Below are 16,761 nucleotides of genomic sequence, written 5' to 3'. Positions count from 1 at the left end.
CTCTCTCTCTCTCTCTAATTACTCAATGACTAAATTATTCTCCGCAACAACGAAACAAATATGAAAAAAAAATATTTCGTGTGTTTTGTAGAATTGGATTGAAGAACAAATAAAAATAGCAAAAAACAAACAAAAAACAAAGAAAAAAAGAAAAATGACATCCCAAAAATAGAGAAAGAAATACACATGAACAACAACAACAGCAGCAATAACAACAATAACAACAACAACAATAACAACAATAACAACAACAACAATTTGCATAACAAGTACACAGACAAAAATAATAAAAACACATGCAGATAATTAGAGGGGAAGGGAAGGGGAAAAAAAAGAAAGGGAAGGAGGGGAGAGGAAAATACTAGTCTCTCTCCCTTCCCTCCTCCTCCTCCTCCTCCTCCTCCTCTTCCTCCTCCTCATCATCTCTGCAGTATAGGCTAATACATTAACTGTGGTGGTGGTGGATGTGTGTGTGTGTGTGTGTGTGTGTGTGTGTGTGTGTGTGTGTGTGTGTGTAGGAACGTACATGCATGCAGCTAAAAGCGAATCAATAAACAGTCATACGAACATCAACAACATCAACAACATCAACAACAACAACAGGAACAACAACAATAACAATAACAACATTTTAAGTACCAGCCATTGCAAAACCAGCCATACTTTTTTTTTTGTATATTCAGACAAACATGCAAATTCTAACTACACTTTTATTCTACCACATGTACACAAAAATATCCCTAAAAAATACAAAAAGTTACATATATAAAAAAAAAACCAGTTATTCATTCCTCACTTTCTCACTAATTTCCACTCGCACAGTTTTCCTCATCATTCAAATCACACAAGCATTAGCAAAGGAAAAAAATAGTGAAAAAAAAGAAAAATTAAAGCGTTTTCCTGTCCAGTCACACAAGCACTCGTTAATGAAATAATCAATATCAATAATCTGCTTTTTTTGGAGTAACCATGAATGAAAACAAAACAATCAATAGTGAGAAATGTTAAAGAAATAGGAATGTACAAATTACTATGCTAATGTACCGTGTATGGGAAGACGTAAGGAAGAAAAAAGAGGTGTGGAAATAGAGTATAGGGAGAAATTATTGTTATTTTTGCCCCTTATGGGAATATAAAACCAATTAAATGATAAGGAAATAGGAGTGTACAAGTTACTATGCTAATGTACTGTGTACATTAGGAGTGTGGAAATATAGGGAGAAATAATTATTGTTTTTGCCACTTATGGGAATATAAAACCAATTAAATGAAAGTTCCCTTAGCGTATGGAGGGAAACGAGGTGAAAAATTGATTATTAAGGTGCAGAGTACTGGAAATTGTAAAAGGGTTCACTGGTGGACAAAAGGGAATAGGAATAGATCATGTCAGCGTGTTAGTCAGCAGGTCAGCCATCCATTCAGTTTGTTAATTAGTCAGTCAGTCAGTCAGTCAGTCAGTCGGCCATCCATTTAGTAACTTAATCAGTCTGTCAGTCTGTCGGTCAGTCAGTCAGTCAGTCAGACATCCATTCAGTTACTTAATTAGTCATTCATTCAGTCAGTAAGCCAGTCATTTATCCAACCATTCATCCATTCATTCATTCATTCATTCAGTCAGTCAGTCAGTCAGTCAGTCAGTCAGTCAGTCACTCACTCACTCAGCAAGCCATCCAGCCAACCAGCCAGCCAGTCTGTCAGCCATTCTCTCCCATAACACACACATGTACACACATAACACTTAACAAAATGTCCAAATGTCCACACTAAATGTCCACTTTAATGTTCCCACTGGAAGCTGAAGGCATTTACACACTGCTGCACCAAAGGGACACAGGGACACACAGGGACACAAAGGGAGAGAGAGAGTGGGTCCATATAAACTTACTTGGATGTTTATAAGTGAAGTGAGGTCAGGAAAGTGTGGGAGAAGAGGGAGAATAGGAAGGAAAGAGGAGGATGCGTGTATGTGTGTGTGTGTGTGTGCGTGAATTAAATACATAGGTAATGGTGATGACTTAAAGATCTCTCTCTCTCTCTCTCTCTCTCTCTCTCTCTCTCTCTCTCTCTCTCTCTCTCTCTACGTACACATACAAAAAGGACTAGAAAGAAAATAAACTACAAAAAATAAATAACTAAACAAGCACATCAACTCTCATTCATTCATTACTCACTTGAGCCAACGAGTGTAAATATGAGGCAATGAATGAATGAATGAATGAATGAATGAATGAGTGAGTGAATGAATGAGCTAGTGAGACAAAACATGATCGAGTGAAAGAATGGAAACAACAAACTGATATAATGAAAGGATTGTTGTAGCAAAAATGAATGAATAAATGAATTAATGGAGGTCAAAAAATGAATGAATGAGGAAGAACCGATACACAAAATGAATGAAGGAAAGAAGCAAAAACACCGAAATGAATGAACGAACCAGTGAGTGAACCAGTGAAACACCAAATGAACCATCGAGACACAACACCACTAGAATACAAAAACTATCTTGAAAAATAGAAAAAAAGGAAAAAAAAACACACCTACATCACCACACCACATCAAAACTTTCCAGAAACACTACTGAAACACCTGGATCTCAACACTCGACAGGTAACAACACAAGAACACCTTTAATGAACAATCAGCACTTTAGCAGAGGTGTAAGAAGGTGCTGCGGTGCTGACTCACATACACAACACCGTGAGGGGAGTGCTGGTGGTGTTCGGGGAGGAAGGGGTCTTGCTACCGTCCACTACTGTTTGGTGGGAGGAGGGGAGGTGGGGAAAGGGGCTAGCTACCTCAACACAGCGGCAGGCTAGAGAGGAGGGGAGCACGGTAGGGGTGATGGTGGTGGTGGTGGTGTTATGGCTGTGTGGTGGTGCTTTGTCAGTCAGTCAACGTGTTATCATTATTTTTTAGGTCTATTTTAGGTTGTCAGCCATTAGATAACATTGAAATTATCTGTATTTTTAAGTAAGACAGTTTCCTTTCGTCTCTTAATTTTTGTTGTGAAATGTTACAATTTGTATTTGTGAATGTGTCACTTTTTCAACCAATCAGGTCTTATAGGGGAACATTACGACACATCTGTATATCTAACCTATGCATTTTTTCTGTCATTTTTTTTTTTATCATAGTTTCAAAATATAAGCTTTTGTTTCTCTACGTTGGAAAATCGAACCACCCCTAATTGTCTTTTATTTCCTTACGTGCAATGTCCAACACTCATACTTGAACATTCTTTCATATTACTATCTCTTCTGACGCCTCACTCTTCTCCCTTTCATGTATCCTTATCGCAAAGTTGAACTATGTAATCTATCCTGCTTTACTAAATACACTGACTCTGAACTTTTTCCTTGGTGCAGAAATGGAGGTGTCTTATGCTACTATACAATTACATCTCTCGTATACATCTCTCTGTACGCCTCTTGCGAGTGTTAGACGTACTGGAAATACCATAACACTAACTTTGGAGCCTCGACGGAAGGGTCTTCAGTATCTGGCCTCATCTGTTGAGCACTGCGGGTAGACCAGCTCGCGTGGGACTCTGATGCGGAAAGACTAGGGTATATTATGCAACTGACCCTAACTCATACACGCACACGTATACATACACACACACATATAGAGGCACACTATGTATCTTTTCCTCCTTAAAGTCGATGGTATCAGTCCCACACGAGGGAATGTTTGAAGAAACCTCACGAAAGCTGTCACGAAATCTTTCCCCTTTGTTTGTTCAATCCATAGACGCGAGAATCGTTGTGTCACCATGGCGATGTGGCTGACTGACTGACCGACTGACAGGCTGACTGGCTAACTGGCATCACTTTGACACCACAGCAACACACACACACACACACACACACACACACACACACACATACACACCTACTCGTGCCTCCCCTCACTCCATCCATACAAATAAATGATTTACTTACAAGATAATCCCTCTACACAAGGAGGCCAGAGAGAGAACCAAGTTAATATTAATAGTGATCATCAAAGTGTGGCTGCAACATGATCATATATACACACACATACATATATATAGTCACGTATATAGACATATATGAGTCAGACGTTATTTGTGGTGGTACATCTACGTTACACCGTCACTGCAGGACACAGGCGTGGGTAGGGCGGTGCTGACGCGGCCTCATGAACACCAGGCACTAGGGAAAGCACTAGGAACCTACGGAGGCTGACCTTTACTCCCTGCTGGCATTGTTTGTGTGGGTGAGTGGCACTATCCTACTTTGCTGGCACGTGACTGGCAGTGTCCTACCTACGAGGCACTGGTTCTGGCACTGGCTTTACTCACTGTTGGCACTCGTCTAGCTATGATATGCCTGATACTGCACCACTCTCCTGAATCAACTTGCATTTATGTTGGCACTGTCCTCTTGATTCTATTGCCACTTTCCTATTTCTGATATGAATCTGACACTGTTCTATCCTGACCAATGTGAGTACTTCCTAATTTGTTTACCATGGCTGGCACTGATGGCACTGGGGTAGACACTGTCCTGTCCTTCATATCCTCGTGACTCCTTGCTTCTAACTACCAATCAGTTAAAAGTGAAGTGAGTTTGTAAGTTTGTTCACAAGTCACTTTATCTATCAATTCATCACAACAAAACACTAATCGTCTAACATGTAACAGCCTCTAACAAGTTTTAACTACCCTGGCTGAAAAATAACCTGAGCTAGCAATGCTTTCCTAATTAGATCATCTCATTAGAACTATATCTATCCTATCTATCACTGCAATTTAACGATTCACTGCTATTAACTACTGACACAGCTACTGCTAATACCAGAAGACTCCTTTGTAAACAGTGTATCCTAATTAAGTCTCTTTACTAAAACTACACCTTACCTATAAACTAACGACACTAACAATTGATGAGCAACCTAACCACTAACGATCTCTAACAAACCTAACTATCCTAGCTGAAAATATCCTCAATGCACGCTAATTGTCACCTTTACTATACTTAACCTAACCACCAACTCACATGTGACTCAACAACATAACAACCTTGATGACCTAACCTAACTGCCTCTAACAAGCAAAATCTCAATTGAAGATGACGATACCTTTAGTTATAACCTAATCTAACCTAACCTAACTTAACATTGAATTAATAAAACAACACCACTAGATAATAAAACCATACCTAACCTAACCTAACCTTAATAACCTCAAACAAGCATAACTACCATACCTGGAGCTCTGAATGACCACTGAACAGCGTCCCTCCAATGACAGCCTCACCTCGACTCCTTCACGGGGCGACCAGACAATATACAACAGTCTAGGGGAAGCTTAGACACTTGCATCTGGCCCTAATGATGCTTAGCTCTAGACACAGCAAGCCTCGCATAGCCAACCCACACCTAGACAGTATACAGGACAGAGAAGAGGAGGAGGAGGTGGTGAGAGAATTTGCCAGCTGACATCAAGACAGGAGGAAGAGCACGAAGGAACGAAAGGTATAAAGAATTGATATCTGTGAAAAAAAGAGGAATAATAAGAAGTGACAGGCAAATCCAACTTACATCTACACTAAAGAAAGAAGAGGGTTTGAAACGAACAGCTAACTGACAACTATACTGAAGCTGGAAGAGGAGGAAGAAGAGGAGGAAGAAGAGGAGGAAGAAGGAAGATTATAGGAAAGGATACCAAGTTTTCATCAGTCTACATGAATCCACGGCAGAACAAGGCCATTAGGGAATAGTTCGAGTCGTTAAGGGTCGTTAAGGGTATCAGGGTCGTTAAGAAGGGCTAAACTGATAGGGGTTAAATAAAGCAGGTAGTGTAGGAATGAGGACTGGACCTTCCCCCACCATCACCATCATCACCATTGCACCACTGCCACAACCTTCATTACATTTAGTCACTTGTGTAATCTTCCTGTCTCTCAATTAATGTTTTCGAGTCATTGGTCATAGTTAACAGTGTCTATTTGCTCCTCAATTAAGGTTTTCAGTGCCTTAATGGTAGCTTTGTGTTCCTCTCACTGCTCACTCGTCTTCTCAAATTGTTAATAACTTTTACAAACCATTAAAAACATTGATGTAGATTTGATATTTGCTTTGGTCTCTCCTTCAGCTTGAGAAAAGGAGTTTGGTACAAGTCTAGTCAAATTTTTGGTAGACACGAAGATATGTGTGAGTGTTTAGTTGAGTTGCTTCTCAGTTACGTGTCATAAGGCTACAAAATAAAGAAAAACTGAACAGAACAGACACTCCCATAATCCCCATTAAAAAGAAAACGAGAAGTAACTCTCCATCAACCCCATTTTCTTTACGGTACGGAAGGGGGAAAGGGGGAACTTAATTGTCTGTTGCGGTGGTGGCAGTGGTGGTGGTGGTGCCTGGTGTAGGGGAGTGCCACGCCCACGCGACACTGCTTCGCCAAGGCACTGTGCCAAGGGTGGCGGACACTGGTACTTGAATGAGTCAGAAAGAGAGAGGAAGAGGGAAAAGAAGGAGAGAAAGGAGGAAAAATGGAAGAAAGGAGAATAAGAAGGGAGCAGAGAGAGAGAGAGAGAGAGAGAGAGAGAGAGAGAGAGAGAGAGAGAGAGAGAGAGTAGAGCTAGCTTTAACCTCTAATAGCGATAATCTTCATGACAACCTTCCGAACCAAGACACGAAGTGAGGAACGAAAGTGAAGAACAGACGAAATGAGAGCAAGTGAGAGTTAGAGTGAGAGGTGAATCAGGAGGGAACTGAGAGCGAGGATGAGAGTGAGTGAGCCAGTGAAAGTGAGTAAAAATGAATGAAGTGAGCTGAGAGAGAGAGAGAGAGAGAGAGAGAGAGAGAGAGAGAGAGAGAGAGAGAGAGAGAGAATCAGATAAAAATACATTAATCCAAGAGACGAGAAAAATAGAAAAAAAAGGAAAAAAGAAGAGAAGGAAAAAGTAAGAGGGGAAGAAAGACAAATACATACGGCAATGAGACAAGAAAACACGAAAAGAGAAAAAAAAAAAAAAGAAGAAAAAGGGAAGAGTAAGAGTAGGAGGAAGACAAATATATATGGCAATGAGACAAACACACCCCATTAGAGAACAAACACAAACTACACAGCCATTAATTACCACTAACAATCTTAACACCAACAATTTCTACTACTAATCTACTTCCATAATCTACTACACCAAACACTGCCAGCTGTGAGGGGGAGAGGGAAGGTAATGAAGGTAATGGAGGTAATGGAGAGGAAAGCATCTGGGGATAAGGAGGGAGAAAAAAAGGAGGGATTGGACACGGTAAATGGATGAACAGTGATACAACGAAGCTTACTGGTTAAAGAAAAGATGTTTGAAGGGTAAATAAATAGACAGGGAGGGGAAATTTGTTTGTAATTGTGAAGAATATTAATACATAGAAAATCGGTGTTTTGGGATGGCAAAGAAAAAAGAGATGACGTTTGGAACAGAGAAATCGATAGGTACGATTGATTTGAACTGAAATAAAACTAACTATGAAAAAAATAAAGAGATGTTTGGACGATAGATAAATAGACAAGAAGGGGGAATTTTGTTTGTAAAGGCAAAGAATATTAACACAGAGAAAATCGGTGTTTTTGGATGACAAAGAAAATTAATTGAGAGAGAAAAAAGTGACATTTGGAACAGAAATCGATAGGTAAGAGTGATTTGGACTGTAACAAAAATAAGAGGGAAAAAAGTGGATGAATTGAATGATAAAGAAATTGACAGGAAAGGAGAAAAAGACGATGGAGACAGTAAGAGAGAAACAAATATGAAACACCTGTATTAACTAAAATGAAATGAATGTCATGAGTCAGATGGGCAGGAAAGAAAGATAATTTTGTAGACATTAAAGCGTAGACAGATATATGAACAACAGTATTAACTAAAGAGAAAAAGAAAAATTAAAGAGAAAAGTTTGGCTTGACAAGGGAGAGACTGAAAGAAAACACCAATATTTACTACGGAGAATCAACACGACTATAGATAAATCCTGAATGCGCTTAAGGGACAAAATTCTCAATCAAATCCTACGCAAACAAAAGAACATCGGCATTAGCTTCGTGGTGGGTAAGGGTGGTTCAAATAGCGACAAAAATAGTACATTCCATTGAACAACATTGACTTAGAGAATTAATGAATGAATAAATGGAAAAAAAAAACCCAGAGCAGTTAAGAGAAGAAAGGGAGTTAGGAAAGTCTGCATAAAAATGAAGAGAAAGAGTTTTATCTGTCCATCTTTATAAAAATAGTGAATTGATGGGTAGATGAATAGAAAAGAAACAGAAAACGGGAAAAAAAAGGAAAGAGGGAGATAGTTTAATATGCATAAGAATACTGAATGATGAGAAAAGATTTGATTTATTTAGCTTCACTGAAATAAATAATTGATGGAGAGATTGATGGAAAAGGAAGACAACTGAGTGAAAAGAAGAAAAAAATAGGACAAGGAAATGTGCGGAAGGGAAACAGATGGAGGGAGAAAAAAAAGATAAATGGAGAGGAGGAAGAGAAATGATAAAGAAAATAAAAAAATGAAAGAATGAAAATAGAATAAGGAAACAAATAGTAGATAGACGAAACTAGATCTCTTTTTCTTCCTTTCTTTCTTTTCTCTCTTTCCAAACACGGTATTGCGAAATTAATTGAAAAAAATATAAATAAAATCCGAATCACTTTAGGTATCATCCAAACACACACACACACACACACACACACACACACACACACATTCACGAACGCTTGACCAAAAAAAATGTTAAAAAATGTGAAAAAATCGAGAGAAAATGGAAAAAATAAAATAACTAGCGATGCGGACACGAAAAAAAAAGAAAAAAGACGAAACAGAAAACTGAATAACAAAGTACATTAGGAAAAAAAAGAAAGAAAACACATAAAAGGACGAGAACAAAGACGAAGACAAGGACAAGGACGAGGACAAGTGTATATATAAGAAGAAAAGAAGAAGAAGAAGAAGAAGAAGAAGAAGACTCGCTTAGTAATACATGTAACAAAGCAAGTGAAACCATCCCCCGTATCTAATTACACCGCAGACCGATTACATACACTGCATAATTACATCTGATCACTCCCCGTTCGTTAATCTGTCACGGACGAAGAACAACGGACTCACGGACAGAAGCTGGTTCACTCTTGTTAGTCAATTAGTTAGAGAGATTACAAGAGAACAATGAGGAGGAGGAGGAGGAGTAGGAGGAGGAAGGTAGCTTAAGTAATTACATATAACAGAGACAGGTGATGTAATTTGTGTTAGGAAAGGTGATCGTGAAAGAGAGTAAAAAGTGGTGAATGTAATGTGAATAAATTGTGTGTAATGGAAAGTCATGAAAAGTTAGAAGGAAGTGAATGAAAGACAGATAAGAAGAGGAGGAGGAGGAGGAGGAGGAGGAGGAGGAGGAGGGTGAGTACATGGAAAGATGAAAAAGGATATGAAGGAAATAATGGGAGGAGGTTACAAAGAATAGGCAAAGGAAGAAAGGATAATGGATACCAGGAGGGAGAAAGGAAGGAAGTAAGGAACAAAGGGAAAGGTAGTGAAGGAGACTGACAAGGAAGGAAGGAAGGAAGGAAGGAAGGAAGGAGGGCAGGCATCAGTATCCAAACCACTAACAACAACACTAACATCAACAACAACAACAACAATAACAACAACAACAACAACAACAACAACAACAACAACAACAACAACAACAACAACAACAACAACAACACTAGGAACAGCAAGGAATACATTGATAGGACACACGGAGGCTGATTACAAGCGAGAGAACACACCGGGAAGTACCTTAAACCAGAGAGAGAGAGAGAGAGAGAGAGAGAGAGAGAGAGAGAGAGAGAGAGAGAGAGAGAGAGAGAGACTGAAACAAAGAAAATGACACGAAGATGAAAAGAGAGAAAAGATGAAAGGAACACAAAACAAGACAAGGCAAGAGAAGAATTGAAGACGGAGTGAAGAGAAGAGAGAGAGAACGAGACACAGTGAGTGGTGGAGGGCTGGAGGCAGGGTGAGGGTCAGGTCAGGTCAGTGCCAACACGCCACAGGGTCACGGAGGCACACCAGGTCACCATTCGGATGACCTAACATTAATCTCAACCTACCCAGCCGCTTACCAAACTCAGCCCGATACGGTGGATTGCTTGCGGGATACGCTGTAAGGAAGAGAGACAGAAGAGGTGTTAGAGATTGCCCCTCACGCCCACCTCCCGCTCCCTCCCGCACGCCCATCTCACGCCCACTCCCAGCCTATCTGACCACGACTACCAGTACCTCCCCTTCAGGTAATCTAATTAACCATGATTTATTTGGGTTAGTGTTTTTACGTGTCTAGTTTTTTTTTATCATTATTATATTTTCTAGTCCTTTTTGTTTGTCTGTATTTGTTTTCCATGTCGTTTTCACTATATTTTCCTCTTTTTCCAAAATGTTTTGCTTTTCTTGCTTTATTCTTTCTATACTTATCATTCTGCTCATTCCTATCTACTCCTTTCCTTGCGTCATTTGTCTTTCTGTCACTGTTCTCCTCCCTGTCCTACTATTCCTCCACTCCTACCTTCATTCATCTTCCAGCATAGCCATTATTTCCCTACTCTTTACCTGACAAGTCTTTCCTGCATTCCTCTTACCGTGAAACTAACATAGAGTCGAGCTGAGTGTTAGACGAGGAACACAAGCACACAAACACTGACACACGAGTAATTTGACGCACTATGTCGCTCCCCAGGTGGTTATTAGGCTGGGAGTGGCTGATGGGCGGGCAGGTGGCAGGTAAATGAATGATCTTGCACAGACACACGAACTTTTAAGGGAAACAGTACAGGAGTGAAATACAAAACCGTACAGGGATTGTCAACATTCTGAATGGTTTGTATAGGACGTTACAGGACAGGACAGATTGAACTGGACTTTTAAGAACGGTGCAGTTGACACAGATTGACTTGACACGTAGATGTATCAAGAGAAAAACGTACAAATATGAACAAGTTACACAAGACTGGAAATCTGATGAGACTTTGACACGAGAGGATTAAGAATGTTAAATACGTTATTGCTTAATTTAAGAAAGAGACGAAGAGAGATAAAAAAGAGATTAAGAGAAAAAGGACAGCCAGAGATGGGGTTCCAGTCTCCCTCAGTCTCCTCACCTGGCGATAAAAGATAAAAAGGTCATTGATATTCTTGAAAGGTCAAAAAGTTACATTAGACTCCACATGAACTCAGATATAAGTCCGAATGGTCAAATCTAGGTCCATTCCAGGGTCACACAGGTCATGTAGTGAAGATTCAAATAATAATAGGTGAAAGGTCAAATCATAGGTGAACGAACGTGATAAAAGGAGGTAAAATGTCAACATAGGGGTGAAAAAAGATCAGTGTATATAAAGTTCACACGTCATTACCCAGTTTACAGGTGAGTGAGTGTGATTCAAGTTAACATGGTCCAGATAAAGGGTCAATGAAGGTCAGCAATCGGAAGATCAATATTAATTAAGGTCACAGGTGATACATCATTTTATAGGTAAGAAGGAAGAAGTTCATAGAAATAATATGCCTGATAACAAATTTCAGAAACAAGGAGAGTTTAGACTGTTTCATTCTAAATAGAAATAAATCGTGAAATAAGTTATCGAATTCTTGACGGGGAAACAAAAGTAAAATTACGTGTTAAATTTGAAATGAAGGCAAGACAAATGTAGCGTCAGAAAGGAAAAGCGAGTCAATTTAGTTCCTGGATCCGAAGTGGAAAAATTAAGGTTGTCAAAATAAGTTTTCAGATTCTGAATGCGAGAAAAATAAATTGTCAAAGAAAGCTATTAGAATACCAATGTGGTGAAAAAATATGACAGTTTATCTTGAAAATGTCTGAAGAAAAGAAACATAAAAACAAAACCGCCCACCATGAAACAAATAACACGTCACATGGAAGATACGAACACAAAATAAAAAAGCAATATATACACTGCAAGATAAGTCAAAACTCTACAACTTACATTGATAAAAACAGAACACTAGTAGCTGAAACATTGTCTACACCCACTTAGAGGTCAAGATGAAGGAAGGTCATGGCTCAGGGTCATGGCCACACACACACACACACACACACACACACACACACACACACACACACACACACACACACACACACACACAATGGCCTTTTCACACGTCACGAAGTCAAACTGATTACTAATTAACAAAGATCAATACATTAGATAATTTGACAAGACACCTGATTAATTAATACGTGAGGCAGAAAAGCAGGTGAGTCTCGCATACCTGTGTTAATTGCCTAAATGAGAAAATTGTAATTGGGAAAAACAGTTAATGCCTCTTATCGTCTTAATTAACTCTAATCTGATCGCAGGTAAGAAACAGGTGAGAAAAAAAGACCTAATGACTGCAATTAAGTAAAGGTAAAATTTTTGGAGTTTAGAAAGTGGAAGAAAAAGGAAAAAAATCAAATGAAACCTAATGAAGACAAGTGAAGTAATTAAAATGACAATGACAGTAATGAAAACAAACCAAACACAAGAATAAGTGAAATGTGTGAAATAATTAAGTAAAGAAGAAAAAAACGTGATTGTATTTGAATAACTACTAAATCTTAAGTGAAAACAAGTGTAGGAGTGAAAAAAATGACGAAGAAAAGAAACAAAACACGACAAGGAGACTAGATTACGTAAGATAAGTTTGTAAAGAAGAAAAATATACAAAAACACGTAACTGAACCTTAATCACTGACAAATAGGCGAAAAAAAATTAAGACAACCCAAACAAACATGATCAAAATACAACCCAAACACGACAGAAACATTGAAGTGTTTAAAATTAAGGATCCTTGATTGTGAAAAGACGTGACGCAGAGGAAAATTGATCATTAGGAGGCAAGATGCAAATGAGGGATCCGAGACACTACCAGGGCGTGTCAGACTGTGGCGCCATCACACGTCACGGGGAATGAACTAACCAAGGGAACGAAGAGGCCGTGTAACTCCTCGTGTGCTGGAACTGTTGCATGAAGCTGAACTGTGTGACTTTGATTTGATTTTTGAAGTTTTAACTATTTTTTTTTCTTTTTGTTTTGGGAAGTCATTCTTTGATTTGCTTCTGAACTTTCTATTTTTGTTTTTCATTTCTTTTTCTTTTTTTCAAGCACTAGTATTTTCAGTGGAGGTTTTTATATCTAAGTTTTGTTGCCACACACACACACACACACACACACACACACACACACACACACACACACACACACACACACACACGTCACAGTTAGTCAAAGAAGCAAACAAGCAACACATCTTTCACTCGTATTACTAAACATTAAATCCTCTAAATATTACCAAAATGACCAATAAACTGCGAGCATCATAGTCATTTAGATTCATATAATAATAGCTCAAGGGGGTTAAAAAAAAAGTATTATAATTTGTCTTTTAATAGTATGGAAATTATAAAGAGATTGTATTATGAATCTCTAATGATATAATGAATGTATGATGAATAATGAAAATTGAGGCGTTTGAAAATGTAATGTTTAATTCACCTCAAACCACGTGATTCATTTTAATTCCCTGAGTCAGCCCAGTGAAGAGAGTCAAGATGGTGATGATGGTGGTGAAAGTGAATGATGGTGAATGGTGATGATGGTGAAAGATGAGTTGATGAGTAAGATTGGGTTTGTTATCGAGTTACATGAAGGATCGAGTAATACAAGTTAAGTAAGGTGATTCAGTGAGAGCCAAAAATAGGGTGAGTAAGACAGGTTGAGTAAGATGAGTCAATGAGAGTCAAGACTGCAGTTGAGTAAGGAAGAATGAGTAAGGTAAGTCAGCGAGAGTTACAAGACGGGTCGAGTAATGAAGACTGAGTAAAGTAAGCCAGTGAGAGTCAAAAGTAAGATGAAGTAACATAGAATGAGTAAGATGAGTTAGTGAGGGTCGAAACTGCAGTTGAGTAAGAAAGAATGAGTAAAGTAAATCAGCAAGAGTTACAAGAGAAGACTGAGGGTCAAAAGGATGAAGTAAGATGATGATGATGAAGGATGAGTCAGCAAGAGTGCATCATTGAGGGTGAGTAAGACGAGAGGAGTGAATCAGGTCATGCCAGTGAGAAAGAAGTGAATTGGTGAATGAGTAAAAGTGAGTAAGGCTGGGTGAATCAGGGTGAATCAGGCTCTCAGGTGATCAGGGCAGGTATTGTAGTAATTAAGGTGAAATTAGAGCTGTCTGGCCCCCTCACCCTGCCTCCCTCACCCTGCCCTCTCTCCTTCTGTCCTCCCTCACTTAGCTTGCAGAAAGTTTGGAAATGCGACGTTGAATTGGTAGTGACGGTGGCAGTCGTGGTGGTGGTGGTGGTGGTGTTGGTGGTGATGGTGGTGGTGGTGTTAGTAGTAGTAGTAGTAGTAGTAGTAGTAGTAGTAATAGTGGTGGGGGTGGTGGTGTTAGTAGTAGTAGTAGTAGTAGTAGTAGTAGTAGTAGTAGTAGTGGTGGTGGTGGTGGTGGTGGTGGTGGTGGTGGTGGTGATAAGTAATGAATTTTTCTTTATGGTAAATGAATAAACGAAGAATTGAATGCACAAATGAATAAATGAATGGATAAAAAGATGAAGAAAAGAAACGTGAATTTTAATCGAATAGAGAATGAAAAAATTTTGACGAACAGAAATAAAGAAAAAAAAAAAAAGTAAAACACATTGATGGATCAAAACAAAATACAACAACACAAATTGAAAAACAAAACAAAAGAAAAACGAAACAACAATAAAATCTGTCCAAAATTCCTTCACAAACAAAATCAATCAACCAGAAACATAAACATCAAATTAAAATATAAAGTTGTTAGGTTAAGTTAGGTTACGAGTTAGATTAGGTCACTTATGTTTGGTAAAGTTGAAATAATGACAATAAAGGTAAAGGTAAGTTGATGTCAGTACAGGTAATTTGATTAATGTCACGTCCACTGCAGGTAAGTTGATGAGGTACAGGTGAATCAGTGACAGTACAGGTAACTTAATTAATGTCACGTCCACTGCAGGTAAGTTGATGAGAGGTGATGTACAGGTAAATCAGTGACAGTACAGGTAAGTTAATGTCACGCCAGTTAAAGACAGGTAAGAGAATAAGTCATAACCAAAGAGAATAATGTCACTTTTCTCAGGTAAGTTAATGACACAGGTAACATAATGGTAATAATATTCAAACATAATCCAGGTAGGTTAATGGGAGTAAAGGTAAAAAATGTCACGTCTTGTCACGTTTTTTCAGGTAAGTTAATTAAGTACAGGTAAAATAATAAATAAAACAGGTACATTTTATCACGTTTCTTCCAGGTACGTTAATGAAAAATAAGTTAATGGCACAGGTAAGCTAGTCAGGTCTCGTCCAGGTAACTTTATGACACTCCCAGGTAAATTAATGACAGGTGTTAAGGGGTTCACCTGTCCCCTTGGCGCCAGGTGAGGGTCAGGTAAGACTGCTTATTAGACAGGTGTTACTAGAATGATCGTGCGCATGCGTACCCCTTCTCCCCTCACCCTTTCCCTTATGCTAATCTTCCCATTTTTTCCTATATTTTCCTTTCCCTTATTTTTCTTTTATTTTCTACTGTTTTCTTCTTCCTATTCACTACTATTTCTATTTCTATCCCTTCCCATCTCTTTTCCTTCTATTCTCATTGGCTATTAAGAAAACTATGTTGCTATTCATTACAAGAGGGTATTGTTTTCTGGTTTATTAATAGGTAGTCATGTTGGATAGTTATGGCGTACTAGTGATATAAGTAGTAGTAGTAGTAGTAGTAGTAGTAGTAGTAGTAGCGCTAGTAGTAGTTGGATCATTATAAGTTACCACTGCCTTTAAAATTGAATAGTAATAGTGGTTGCAGTATTGGAAATGGTCATAGTAATAGCGACAATAATGGTGATGGTAGTAGTAGTAGTAGTAGTAGTAGTAGTAGTAGTAGTAGTAGTAGTAGTAGTAGCAGCAGGAAAAACCCAGCCAATCACCATTTCCATCACTTTTCATCACACCAATGTAACAACTACTACTCACACACACACACACACACACACACACACACACACACACACACACACACACACACACACACACACACACACACACACACACACACACACACACACACACACACACACACACACACACACACACACTACAGCACTACAAGAAATGATACATATAATACATACCCCTTTGGTCCCACGCCTCGGCACGGTCTCACCAACACAGGATGAACAGAAGGCGTGATTGTTTTGTGAGAGAGAAGAGACACAGAGACCCAGAGATATTTGGACCTCACAGTGGTAGAGACACAGAGAGACAGAGATATTCAGACCTCACAGTGGCAGAGAAATTAGAGATAGAGATAGAGAAACGTAAACAGTAACAAAAAACGCACATAATTCATATTTTCTAGTTTCTAACACACAGAGATAGATAGACAGAGAGGAATATAGAAATCATAACACTATTTTCTCTAACACACAGGTAAGTCACAGTTTTATAACACACCTACAACACTCACTCTATCCAAAATGAGTCACTAGTTTTCTATGGGTGTTCTGATTTAAGGGTAGACTTAAAAAAAAAGGGAGGTTTATCAGCAAGGGTGAGTGAGGGAAGGAAGGCAGGGAGGTTTGGCGTGTTGTGGCGGTGGTGGTGGTGGTGCTGTTTGCTATTAAAACTCTTTCTATGCTATTTTTAAGCTAGACTATCTTAAACTA

The 16,761-nt window shown here is 38.8% G+C and overlaps 1 protein-coding gene across 14 annotated transcripts in view; it reads right to left on the bottom strand.

Moving 5' to 3' along the window:
- LOC123507429 (glycine receptor subunit alpha-4-like) overlaps window positions 1–16,761 on the bottom strand; it is a 142,256-nt gene that overhangs the window by 15,458 nt on the left and 110,037 nt on the right. For 7 of the 14 annotated variants that reach the window (XM_045260269.1, XM_045260280.1, XM_045260275.1 and 4 more), the window contains 2 exons: window positions 10,122–10,172; window positions 3,942–3,953 (listed from right to left, as the gene is read on the bottom strand). The exons of 1 other annotated variant lie outside the window; for it this stretch is intronic. In XM_045260269.1, coding sequence (XP_045116204.1) covers window positions 3,942–3,953; window positions 10,122–10,172 — 63 coding nt within the window. The remainder of the gene's footprint in view (window positions 1–3,941; window positions 3,954–10,121; window positions 10,173–16,761) is intronic. 6 more of the 14 variants (XM_045260273.1, XM_045260279.1, XM_045260274.1 and 3 more) reach the window with 3 other exon arrangements.

The sequence above is a fragment of the Portunus trituberculatus genome, chromosome 22, assembly GCF_017591435.1.
Source record: "Portunus trituberculatus isolate SZX2019 chromosome 22, ASM1759143v1, whole genome shotgun sequence".
Taxonomy (NCBI): Eukaryota; Metazoa; Arthropoda; class Malacostraca; order Decapoda; family Portunidae; genus Portunus; species Portunus trituberculatus.
The sequence above is the reverse complement of the archived record's forward strand: the minus strand, read 5'-3'. Positions and strand labels throughout refer to the sequence as shown.